The following is a 13,132-nucleotide window of genomic DNA, read 5'->3' on the forward strand; positions in this document are numbered from 1 at the left end:
TCATTTTGAATGGATTATTGTCAGCACCATACTATGTCTGTTTATTTTAATAATACTGTATTTAAAATATAAAAAATATTACACATATCTGTTTAATAAATATTGACATATTGTTACATGTTCTATCCTAAATGTCCTGCTTTTAAGTTATTAAAGGAATAATTGTTAGTCAGTGGTAAGTCTGTTTAAAAGCATAAGGGAAATTCCTACCAGGTGTGTCTCAGCTGGGTGTAAGAACATTCAAGTACAAAAGAGCTTTTAAATACAAGAAGGCTACAGGCCAGGTCTATGATTACAGGGAAAAGGCGGCCCGATTTCCACAGCAGGACTTCATATTGACTGCAGTAAAATATGAAGGAATATAAACTAATCCTCTGGTAAAGGCTGCAGGCACTCCTGAAACTCACTGCAAATCCGTTAACTGTCTTCTTTATAATTTTAGTATTAGCTCTAGGTGGATAGTTTATTAGTGTGCCTCTCATGAGTGTGCAGTAATACCAGCTCGAATATAATGAGAATCCAGTTGATTCTGAAGAGTCTGAGGAGAATCAAATCTCACCTTAGTTATTAGCTAATATAAGCAAGTGATTAGACAAATAATATCTTAAATGATTATTTACAAGGTTAAGTAATGCTTTTATGTTGTTTTAAAAGTATTATATAGAAAATAAATCTCTTTTCAGTGTGTGATACTGTATTCCTGAACAACGACATATATCATTACTTTATCTTAATGCACAAGTAAACTTCATGGAGAAAGTATGTGACACTGAACCTGTGACAGTCAGGCTGACTAATTTTAACTGACCCATTTGACCTATGACTATTGCATTATTTTGTATAAATGACCATATAATCTGTGAATTATGAAAAAGTAAAAAACTGGAAAATCTTGTGCTGTCTTTCTGTATTGCATTTATATGTTTGCTTTATATATGAAATGGTTTGTTACTAGACCATGCCCCTCGATTTTGGCACAGCATGTGCCTTCACCAGATGACTTAATTACATTCTATGCAGCGATGCTCTGCAAATGAGTACATGGCCACCACTGTGAGCTGCTAATAATAAACAGTGGGCAGCAGGACCGGCACAGCCAATAAAGGCTCTGAGATACAAACATCTTATTCTGGAGCACTCATGATTTTCCACTGGTTATATTTAGTAACAAGCAGCAGAACTGAGGTGAGTTGAAGAACCCAAGCAGATAACAGTGTCATCATGTTATATCTTGTTAGCTTCACTGTAGATTAGACGATTTTTGAATAAAGTTCACAATAGCACATTTCTAATCATTCCTAGCATTTAACAAACATATAATTCTTATTTATAATGTTGATATGATTTTAACAATAATCACTTAATTATTATGCACAATTCAGTTTTAGACATTAATTTACAATGAGAGCTTCTTTATCACAGTTTTATTTGCCAGTAACTCCTGGACATTTAATTTACATTCAATGGTTTCGGATATCAAAGAAAATTTTTATCTCAACTGGATTTACGGACGTTTTCTTTATCTATATATTGGTGTGATGACTGTCAGTTTAACAAGTCAGATTTATATCATTTTACCTGCTTTATTTATTCATTAATAATTTATCAGGGGGTCACAAAGTCAAACACAGTATGTAAAGAATAGAATGACTTTCATGTTAGCCTGTAGGTGAAAAATGAAATGGGAGCATCCGCATTCAATTATATGCACTTATGAGCACACCAGTAGGTCAAATATAAAGCACAATACCCCTGAACACACATTTCTAAATCAATTCTTGTAAGTAGTCAAATAATAAAAGATACAAATATAAAAAATACAGTTTGAAAAATACAGATTTTGAAACATTGTAAACATTTAAATTGTTTCATATAGATTTTTCATGTGTTATACCAGTGATATGCATATTACATCATACTAGAAAAATTGCACTGCTATTCTGTGGAGAATACTACAGTTTTAACTGATATTTCAATGTATAGCCAATATCTAATTATAATAATGTTCTTGTTTAAAATTGGAGATATTTCCATTTACTTTGCAGCTCAGTCCTCACCCTGTCTCGCTCTAGTACCTGTTTCATTTTTATGAGTGTGCAATTTGCTTAATTGCTATTTTTAAAGTGAAGCTAAATGAAGGTCTCTTTCAAGTTGGACAAAACAAAAAGGTTTTAAGAGACAATAACAAATACATTTTCTTTCAATTCGTTTATTATTATAATATTAAATAACACAATTCACATATTATAATAATATGTATACATGATTTTGCATGCTATTTTTTAAATGCACAGTATTATTAGCTTCAGGTATTGTGATTTTTTCTCTGTTTGATGACCTCTTGGTAAGTGGATTTACAACAAAACACAATCACTTTAGATTATTTTGTGTTGCTGCGTCGTGCGTTCAATCCGTTAATCCTTCCATCACAGTGTTTCATCACAGTGGTCTGTGCTGTGACTTTGCTGCCCCCCTGTGGTACATTTATTTTATTACAAGTTTATGAATCACTATGCGATCTGTAGTTCTGTTCCCTGAATTTGAGTGACTGTAATATTGGCAGGATGTTTCGTTATAAACACGATGTTGTTGTATTTGTATTGCTTTTCTTCTTGCTTTCACTTTCGGTGAAAGTTGCGTTTCTTACGTTGCATTATGTTTGCGACAGGGGGCGCTGTTCTTGAACATTGCTGAGATGGCTAGTTTAATAGGAGGCCCTGCTCAGTCAGTCGCACTGTTAGGATGGAAGAAGAACCGGAGTCCAGAGCAGTGACCACAGTGAACAGGAGTAGCAGAAGTTACACACTGGAGGATTTGGGCCTCTCACACTCTGCTCTGGCTTATGATCACAAGTTTATGTGCTCTCTTCCAGGAATACTTATGTTAGGAGAAATAGTAAGTAAATTTTGTCATTGGTATGATATATATATATATATATATATATATATATATATATATATATATATATATATATAAGTTGACAGCAATCATGTAAGCAAATTAAAATGGTGTGATTAACCTGTAACAGCACATGTGGCTTCTGTAACTGTTACATGATACACAATTTACTTTGTGTCCTTATGATGATTTTAGAAATTTCTCCACTGTGGGACGAATAAAGGTATAACTTATCATATCTTATCTTATGATGACTGTACAATAATAAGTAAAGATACACAACAAATTAATATTCATTATCAGAAATGGCATAGCAGTAATCCAAGTATAATATTAACAATTTTCCTGTATGACTTTATTTTCATTCAGTAAATAAAACTGACAGAAATCCTACGTCGGCCATTCTGTATGTCCTGTTTGCACACTTTAGTTTGAAATATTACGTCTACGTTCTTATAATATAGTATAATGTTAAGTACTTTGCATTGAAACTACCCTCGTTCAGCCTGATCCTGAAACTTTTAGCAACAAGAAAAAGAGCCACACATGTAGATTCCACAGAGGAGAGGAAGTGGACAAACCAAAACAGTTTAGTCAAATGACTCTTCCTCTCTCCCTTATTGTTCTTTTTCCTTCCACAATCCATCCTGAATCACATCCAAGCATTCAGGGAGTGTTTAATCTCTGGTTAGGCCTATCTGCTGAATGCAAAACCACTTTTCCTGTGACACCAAGCCTTTAGTGAAGAATTCTTTGTTACTTCTAACAGGAAGGGTTGCTGGGACGGCATGGGGAAACACAGACACTGCATACCCTAATGCTCACAATCTGCTATTGATTATCCCCCAAGATTTCATCTGTATGTCTGCATTTGTTTGAGTGGCACATTAAAAGACTGAATCATATAATAATGCATTTCATATTTATAGAATTAAGGTTTGTTTTCCAGGTTTGTGGGCTTCTTGTGTGGACTCTTCTAGGTGGGACTGAGTATTTGCAGGTGCCGGGGTTGGCTTGGGTGATGTTTGTGTCAGTGGTGTGCTGGATTCCGACTGTCTGCCTTCTTTTACTGCACCTAACCACTGCTCACACAAAGATCCCCCGTGTCCCATGGTCAACTCTGGTGAGTTCTTGAGTCTGGAGTAGTTCAGTTAACACAGGAACAAATGTAGCCTATATAATAGTAGGTATTTTGTAGCTATCAATAGTATTTTTTACAGAAAATGAAATTAAGTTTTAAACCCTAACAAATTTTACAGGGATTGTGCTTCAATGGCAGTGCTACAGTTCTGTACATGACAGCTGCAGTGATTAACGCTACATCGGTGCCACAAGCCATTAGGGGGCGCTATTACTACATCAGCTGGATTGCTTCCACGGTAAGAGGAAAAATTTCACTTCCTCTTGAGAGCTTGATTAGTTTGGAATGAGTTCATTTCCACACTTGAAAACAATGCCACATATGCTGTAAACACTTCTGAATATTTCTTTCCTTTTTAAATTTTATAGACGAGACAAGAAATAGCATGTATAATACTCTGTTCCCATATTCATAGTAAAACACGAGAACATTAGTCTCCTGGGAACAACCTGTAATCTGCAACATAATAGGCACTTAAACAAGTTCTCTTCTGTAAATATGACCCATATTTGATCTCTTTTCAGGTATTCGCCTTCTTAGTTGTCCTTTGTTATGCAGCAAATTCATATGTGAGCTACAAAACCTGGAGATCGAAAACTGACGATACGTAAACAAAATGACTATGACAATGGGATTTTATTATTCTCATGCACATACCTATCAATTTTATATAGTACATTTGGTCATTGAGAATGTTCATATTTTTACGCTCACCTATAATGTTTTTAAAACAAGATGTTTTTTATATTATATACATTCAAATTTGTATATTTTCTTTTTGCATTTAGTAGTGCAATAGTGCAAAGCCATTTACAACTATGTACAAATTAGGGAATATTTGCCTGTGTTCTAATTAGGATGTGTATAAGAACCAAATTACTTAATAAAATAAATGCTGTGTTCATATTTGTTAAGTAGATGCTGTTTATCACTGTAAACTTTACTATAAGATAATAAAAACAGTTTCTAATAATACTGCACATGTAATGCTCCATAATCAATGCTTTTAATAACTGATGTAATTAAAGGTTTGAGTATTTGAAGCTCATTTTGATTTCTGCTTCCAGCTTATTTTTTTACAAGAAATATAATACGGTTGTGTTAACCTTCCCCTAACTGCTTGCACAAGCCCTTGTTTTTTTGTCTTGCTTTTGAGGAATTAATAGGAAAGTCACAGTGTGTCAGGTGAAAATAAAGTGTTTTTCTAAAGTGAATGGTTGCCATCATGTAGGTTCACAGCAGGCGTTATAAATAATAATAGCAGTTCTTAACAGAAAAATCATTTATGGAGAAATCTTGTAGCTGGACACTATATTTACATTTAGCGGCATTTAGCAGACGTCCTTATCCAGAGCGACGTACAAAAGTGCTTTAAGTCTCTAGCAATTAATAAATCTACACTGGTACGCAAGATTACAAACTTAATATAAATATAACTCTTTAGTTATATTTATACACTATATGTATTTAAGTCCTGGAGCTAGGCATGATTAAGGGCCTTTTGCTGAGGAGCCAGTTTGCTAATTCTGTGATTTTACCTCATTGACATCAAGCCACAACTGGCTAGGAAGTTCTGCTTTTTTTATATAACTGACAAGAATCCATCTCACCCACAAGACTGAGGAGGAATAAAACATGGTCTACATGTAGTGTGCTTGTCTGACCGATAAAGGTATTTTGTTCTGTAGTAGATTTGCAATACAACAGGGAAACTATTTAATTATTTAATACAAAATTGCAAAGAAACACATCTCCATGTTTAAATATTCCTACATTACTTCATTCTAATGGTTGTTCCTTCAATTCAGTAGGCAAAATAATTACAATTATTAATTTTTTCTTGTAGGATATTTTTGAGCAGGTTCTTTGACACTTTTATTAAACCACCAATAACTGGTATGAACAGTCCTCATTCTACAACCACTAGAAATCACCAGTACTATGATCATGAGTTCCTCTGGAAAAGTACTGTAAGTGAGTAAGTGTGTAAACAAGTTCACTAGTTGATCTGTGTCCACGTTGTCTCTCAGCAGGTTAGAGGATGACTATGTATGATTATGACATGCAGAGATGAATGCAGCTAGATGCTTCAACATCTTCAAAATACATAGAATCTAATGTTAATGGAGTAATAATGAGTTTGGTCCAATCCAACAGACGAGCTCCTGTAGCTCAAATTGCTGAAGAAGTTAATGCTGGTAATGCTCGACAGGTCAGGACTGTTTTGGCAGCAAAAGGGGGACCAACACAATATTAGGCAGGTGGTCATGCTGTTATGCCTGATCAGTGTAAATTACATATATTACATACTCTGTTTGAAGTTTTGAATAGAAGGTTGATGTGAGTTAAATGCATACAGGTTTTGGTCATATGTTTAACGGTCAATGGGAAAAAAAGAGTGGGACGAGAAAGCCAGAAATCTTTAAACAAAAAATTTCAGTCTTTTTAAAAATGTTACTTAAATTCCTGTCACATTACACATTTGCAAAAACCTCGGAAACAGAATTAAAATTAAAGGTCATAAATTAATATACATAACAGTCTACATGAGTAAATGACCATGTAATCGAAATAGTACATTGTAACAAATTATTGTCAGCTCTGAAACATAGTCTCCCATTATTACATACCTGCTCCTATTATAAAGACTTCATTTGAGCAGTCATTTTACTGAACCTTTTAACCTCATCAATAAATGTGTAACTGCATATTGATGGTGACTGGAGCTTGTGGCTTAGACAGTGTCATCCTGCACTTGTAGGATTACCCAATAAGTAAGTCATCATCAGAAACATTCTTGTTCATTGTGGCTTAGATGAATGAGGGGAACACTGAATGGCACCAAAGTCATTCCAATTACTGCAAATATTTTCCCTTTTAAGGGATATGCAAATACAAAAACCGAGTTAGAATTAGCCAAATACAGGCCTAAAATCTATCCGCTAGATGGCACTGTTGTACCCATAAATGCACATTCAGCCATTTCTTAACAATAAAAAAATTATAGAAAAAAAAATCTCACCGAATATAGAGTAAGTGTGTCCATGATTAAGAGCACAAACTAGGGTTTGAGGTGAGGTCCAAAGAATAATTATTTTGATCTGGGTATTATGTTTTGTATTATACCTTGGTTTTGAATTCTTGATTTGATTGAAAAATAAATGGTTAAAAAGCAAATGCTTTAATAATTTGAAATATGCATTTGTGGGCAAGTTGTAGCACTTTTTACTTTGGTATAAGATTAATAATACAATTGCTGTTGTCGTAAACTAGCTTATCTATGTTTCATCTCCTCAGGCCACCCATAATGTTTTATCCTTAAGCTACCTTGCTAATCTTAACGATGCATTATTGTAAAGTGTGTGTGTGTGTGTGTGTGTGTGTGTGTGTGTATCTGTGTGTGTGTTACAAGAATATTATTTGTTCTTTTGATTGATGACAAAACAATTTTCCACAAAACAATGTTCTGGTGCATTTTAGAAACTTCAGGCAGAAAATAACTATAGTAAGAAAAATCTGAAATCAATTGCATTTGATTCACTTGTTTCATTTTTGGTTTGTTTGTTTTAAATGCAACAGCTATAAGATGATGCATAAGGCAGCTATAAGATTACGCATTACTTTGGCAAGGGCTCTACTAAAAGGCCTAGCATATACGACATACTAAACAGCGTGGACTCTCAGGCTACTTGTGGTCTGAAAACTGGAATCCTGCCTCAGGAAAACTAATGTAATCTCCATAGTGAACATTTCAGCTACACCACGACCGTCTTTCTTGGATCTGCTGCAACACAAAAAGAATGTAGTTGCCATTATTATAATCAATTATGTGACCATACGAGATATTGCCTCTGAAATTAACCTTGGCACTGGTGGAGGCATTTATAATTAAAATGGAATACTCACTGTATTATTTGGATATAAACGATACAGTGGCGTTTAAGTGGTGAAATAATAGCTAAGCCTCTGGTGTATATGAACAAATGCTGCTTTTGTTAAACAGTAATTCTTTTTTTTTTTTAATAATAGTGTGGGCAACCTTTCATTGGAAAGCTGTAAGCATATGGAAAAAGTAATAGTATACTGGGCAAGCAGTGATCATGGGATTATTATTATTATTTTTTTTTTATTCCATGCTTTCTTCCCAATGTTAGAAAAATCCTCATTTTCCCCCAAAATTCAATAGTATATTATTTTTGCTTGCAGTCTTTCAAGAATAGCATGCATCAAGGTCAACGTTAGACACAAAGACATGTCTATGAATGTAAATTATTATTGCACAAAATCAAGATTTGAGAGAGTATACAGTAAATACATAAAGTTTTGAATAAGTAGAGTCACCTGTAATATGTCCTCTATAATAAAAGGTTTATAATTATTTTCTGTTGTGTAAGTCTGACAATAGTATTGGAGTCAGATAAGCTGGGTTTTTACAGTCTTAACTGCTGGTGCCTACTGATTCCTGACTCTATTGAAGTCGAAATGGAGGATTTGATCTCTATTCATTTTGCTTTTTCAGCCTTGAAAGCCTCTTTCATGTTCGTTTGCTCTGAATGGGGCTCAGATGCAGCTCCACATCCACTGTTCAAACTTATTAGTATTAGGTGGGCTTTTGATCTACAGCATTAAAACACTTTATCTGGCATCCTAACTGCAGTGTACGATTTAGTTTCTTCTCTCCACACCACCATGTCAAAACGCTGAAGCTGAGAAAATTGTATTTGATCGCCAGAAGCAGCATAGCAAGTAGCACATTCACAGCACACAGTGCAAATCTAATCCAATCGATGCTCTCTTTAATAGCTATTCTGAACGGTTCAATTCTTGTTTGCTCCCTCAAAACACTTCTTTTATTGTCAATGTGCGAGGTAATAAAATTGTCTGCATCTCAAGGAAAGTTAAAAGCTTGGTCCAATGAGGTTCATTTTCCAAAAAACAGTCATAAATGTGTTTTACATGATGTCAAGTATAAATACATCATGTAAAAACAACGCTATAAACAACATACTGTTTATGCATTATACACTTATTGTTATCCAGTGCGATGATGAAACACACAAAGGACCACAAACAGGAAGTAACGAATGACCAGTTTGCTCACCCATCTTCTTACAGACATTTTAGCTACTTTCACTCTCAATCTAAATAAAGTACCTAAATATGAAATATGACATTTACAATTGTTAGCTTTTCCAAGAAACCAGATGTGTGCATCAAAGAGAAGTTAAAGGCTTATTGATGAAAATAAAACTTTAATGTCTAATTCAATGCACGATTCATCAGATGATGTAACTCTCCTGGAGTTTTCAGATCCCAACACCAGGGACATGTTAAAGTAAATGCCTAACTTCAAGGAAGTTATTTAAAGGTTGAAAGTACTTATGTCACCTTCAATTAGCTTTGTTTTACATCTCCACTGCACATGGAGGCACCCTGACATTCACTGCAGGAATAAAATGGTCTGATATACTGTGTAGAAGTACTGTATACACCACGTATGTGGGATAAAACTGAGATTTGAATCCAAATGTCTTAAATACACAAACATCTTGCAGTTTTGTCTTGATCCTTTCTGTAATATTTTCCAAGCACCTCTTAACAGGTGTATTTATGATCAGTACTCTTCAACCCAAATTAATCATTCTTGTTCTTTGTGAGTGGTCTAATAATTACACTGATACTGCTGAATCGCAGAGCAATACATAAAATACCTTACAAGCACATTCCGTCTTTTGGATTGACCAGGAATGTCAACAAAACTTAGCTCTTATGGGAACAAGTATGATCCAGTAGACTCAATATGGACAAACTGAAGGCTCAAACAGAGATTCAAACATCTGGCTTGTCTCAAGTGCCCTCAAACATCATTTACTTACTGTAAATATAAAATGACAGTTAAAAGGCCTCTGTGTATCAGTTTCACTCGAAACCCTTTTTACAGTTTGATATCATAGAGTATTTTTCATCTAAATTCATCAAACAGCCACCACTACAACTAAAGTCTTTTTAGAAGGTAGAGAAACTATACAAAGTCAAATTTGCTATCTGGAAAAAATAAGGGATTTTCACTAGAAGATGATCAGAATTATTATGAAATGGTTGTGGTGAAGTCAAGCATGTATTGAATTTATATGTGTTCAATTTTTCAACATATGTGGTACTATTAAAATTTGAAAACAGAGCCATAAACAGTGTTAATTCATTTTTCTATTGTGGTCAAGAGCAACCTTTTTATTTTTGTAATCATATTGTATTAAAATTGTGTATTAAATGATAAATAGAAATTAAATTTTATTTAGCAAACACAAGTAAGCAGAGTGGTCAACAGCAAAAGAAAAAAGAGAACAATAGTAAACACAAGCCTGCAACCCAGTCATTAGGGTTGCATAAGCCAGTGCACTCTTTGTGCCAGTCCCAAACCCGGATAAATGGGGAGGGTTGCATTGGGAAGGGCATCCAGCGTAGAACATGTGCCAAATCAAATATGCAGGTATTGTAGCCAACAGGGTACCAGTGGAAATTGGGCTACTGTTGGCCGAAGGAGGAGAAGGAGAGGAGGAAGACGTCTACAGAGACGGCAGGGAAAGGAGAAGTGTAGGAGAGTGGAGGTTAATGTTGGTACTTTAAATGTTGGTACTATGACTGGTAAAGGGAAAGAGATAGCTGATATGATGGAGAGGAGAAAGGTAGACATGTTGTGTGACATGTGATATGTTCTATGTAGAGAGACTGTAAGATGTTGGCAGGGGACAGTGTAGCTAGACAGCATCAGATGGTGGTCTGTAGGGTGGTTTTGGAGGTAAAGAAGAAGAGGATGAGAGTGAGGACTGAAAAAAGAATAAGATGGTGGAAACTTAAGGAGGATGACTGTAGTGTGAGATTCAGGGAAGAGGTCATACAGGGACTCAGTGGTGTTGAAGAGGTGCTGGATGATTGGGCAACTGATGGCAATGTTTTTAACCAGGTTGTTCAACAAAATTTTGTAAAGTGAGAGGATGCTGGAGGAATGGAGAAGTGTGCTGGTACCGATCTTTAAAAATAAGGGAGATGTGCAGACCTGCAGTAACTACAGGGTAATAAAGTTGATCAGTCACACCATAAAGCTAGGGGAAAGAGTAGTGGAAGCCAGGCTGAGAGGTGACCTTCTGTAAGCAACAGTATGGTTTTTATGCCAAGGAAGTGCACCACAAATGCATTACTTGCTTTGAGAATGTTGATGGAGAAGTATAGAGAAGGTCAGAAGAAGTTGCATTGTGTGTTTGTGGATTTAGAGAAAGCGTATGACAGGGTGCCGAGAGAGGAGTTGTGGTATTGTCAGAGAAGTATGTGAGGGTGGTGCAGGACATGTATGAGGACTAGGGCTGGGACGATTCACTAATCTGGCGATTCAATACTATCCCGATACTTTTGTGCCGATTCAATACATATTGCGATTCTGTAGCTATTGCGATTCATTGTTTAAATTGTGATTTTTGTTTGCTTAATAAAGATTAGACAATGGCAAATACTTGATCATACCCTTAAAAAGACTGTATATGAGTTATATTAACACAAATAATGCATCACATCTTTCTGAATTTTTATTTCAGGAGCATACACATACATAGTGCATAAAGAACCTTGAAGCATAAAACTTTTCAAGTACCAAAAACTTGAAAATAATATTTAAATGTGCAACAAATTACTAAAAACAATACTCTCTGAAATAAAATAAAAGTGTTGTTAAACTGTTCCAATGTCCAACTCAGTCAAGGTGCTAATATACTTCTCTCTCTTCCTCACCTCGGGTGAGAGCTATTATGGCATCTCGTTGAAACGTCTGGTATAAGTTTGTGCACAGGGAGCTCCAGTAACTTTTGTTTTTCCTGCAAAACATGAAGTCCTGCAGCACTTCTATGGAAATATCCAGTAATACGTTGTACTCATCCGAGTAATTTCGCTTCAGTGCGCGCTGTGAGGCCAGATTATGAGTGTGCGCGTAGCACTTAATATGGAGAAAGCCGGTTAATTGGGCAGCGATAACCATATTAGACACATTTTCTGTGACTAAAGCAGGGTCTTTATCCGTTAAACAATTCTCAAAGAGGTTTGCTTCACTGACTTTGCAATAGTTTTGCTTTCTCGCACCAACTTAAAACGGATACGACGTCATCTAATACGGACAACGACAAAATACGTTTGGCCCTCTGTTGGAATAAAAGCGGTAACATCTTCCCACCACCTCTCTGAAAAAGTAAAATAATTAAATATATATCGATTCTGAGGTAGACAAATCGATCTCAAAATCGTTTTTAAAAGAATCGCGATAGTTTGGTGAATCGATTTTTTCTCCCACCCCTAATGAGGACAGTGTGACAGCAGTGAAGTGTGCATTAGGAATGACAGACTGGTTCAAGGTGGCAGGTGGACTGCATCAAGGATCGCCTCTGAGCCCCTTCTTGTTTGCAGTGGTGAAGGACAGGTTGACGGACGAGGTCAGACGAGTTTCCATGGAAAATAATGTTTGTGGATGATATTGTGATTTGTAGTGAGAGTAGTGAGCAGGTATAGAAGAGCCTGGAGAGGTGGAGGTATAAGCTGGAGAGAAGGGGAATAAAAGTCAGTAGTAAGACAGAGTACATGTGTGTTAATGAGAGGGAGGGCAGTGGAGTGGTGCGGTTGCAGGGAGAAGAGGTGAAGAAGGTGGATAAGTTCAGGTACCTGGGGTCAACAGTGCAAAGTAATGGAGATTGTGTTAGAGAAGTGAAGAAAAGAGTGCAGGCAGGGTGGAGTGGGTGGAGAAGAGTGGCGGGAGTGATTTGTGATAGAAGGGTATCTGCGAGAGTAAGGGAAAATGTATAGGACTGTGGTGAGACTTGTGATGTATGGTTTAGAGACAGTGGCATTGACTAAAAGACAGGAGATGGGAGAAGCCGAAAATAGAAGAAGAAGAAGTAGAAGAAGAAGAAGAGGAAGAAAAAGGAGAGCAAAAATAAGCATACAACTAATAAGCATAAACCAAAGGCATCAAATTGACATCTTGTGCTACCTTGGGTAGGGAGGAACATGAGAAAGGATCTGATTAATAAATACATTTAATAAACCCTAGCAAAA

At 35.8% G+C, this 13,132-nt stretch overlaps 1 protein-coding gene across 1 annotated transcript; it reads left to right on the top strand.

Moving 5' to 3' along the window:
• The first annotated feature begins 1,136 nt into the window (after positions 1–1,136).
• On the top strand, positions 1,137–5,093 carry cmtm8b (CKLF-like MARVEL transmembrane domain containing 8b). Its single transcript, XM_046847873.1, has 5 exons — positions 1,137–1,185; positions 2,669–2,895; positions 3,848–4,021; positions 4,158–4,277; positions 4,564–5,093. The coding sequence occupies exons 2-5, from the start codon at positions 2,743–2,745 to the stop codon at positions 4,648–4,650; spliced, it is 534 nt and encodes a 177-aa protein (XP_046703829.1). The 5' UTR covers positions 1,137–1,185; positions 2,669–2,742; the 3' UTR covers positions 4,651–5,093.
• Positions 5,094–13,132: the final 8,039 nt, after the last annotated feature.

The sequence above is a fragment of the Silurus meridionalis genome, chromosome 4 (genome assembly GCF_014805685.1).
Source record: "Silurus meridionalis isolate SWU-2019-XX chromosome 4, ASM1480568v1, whole genome shotgun sequence".
Classification (NCBI taxonomy): domain Eukaryota; kingdom Metazoa; phylum Chordata; class Actinopteri; order Siluriformes; family Siluridae; genus Silurus; species Silurus meridionalis.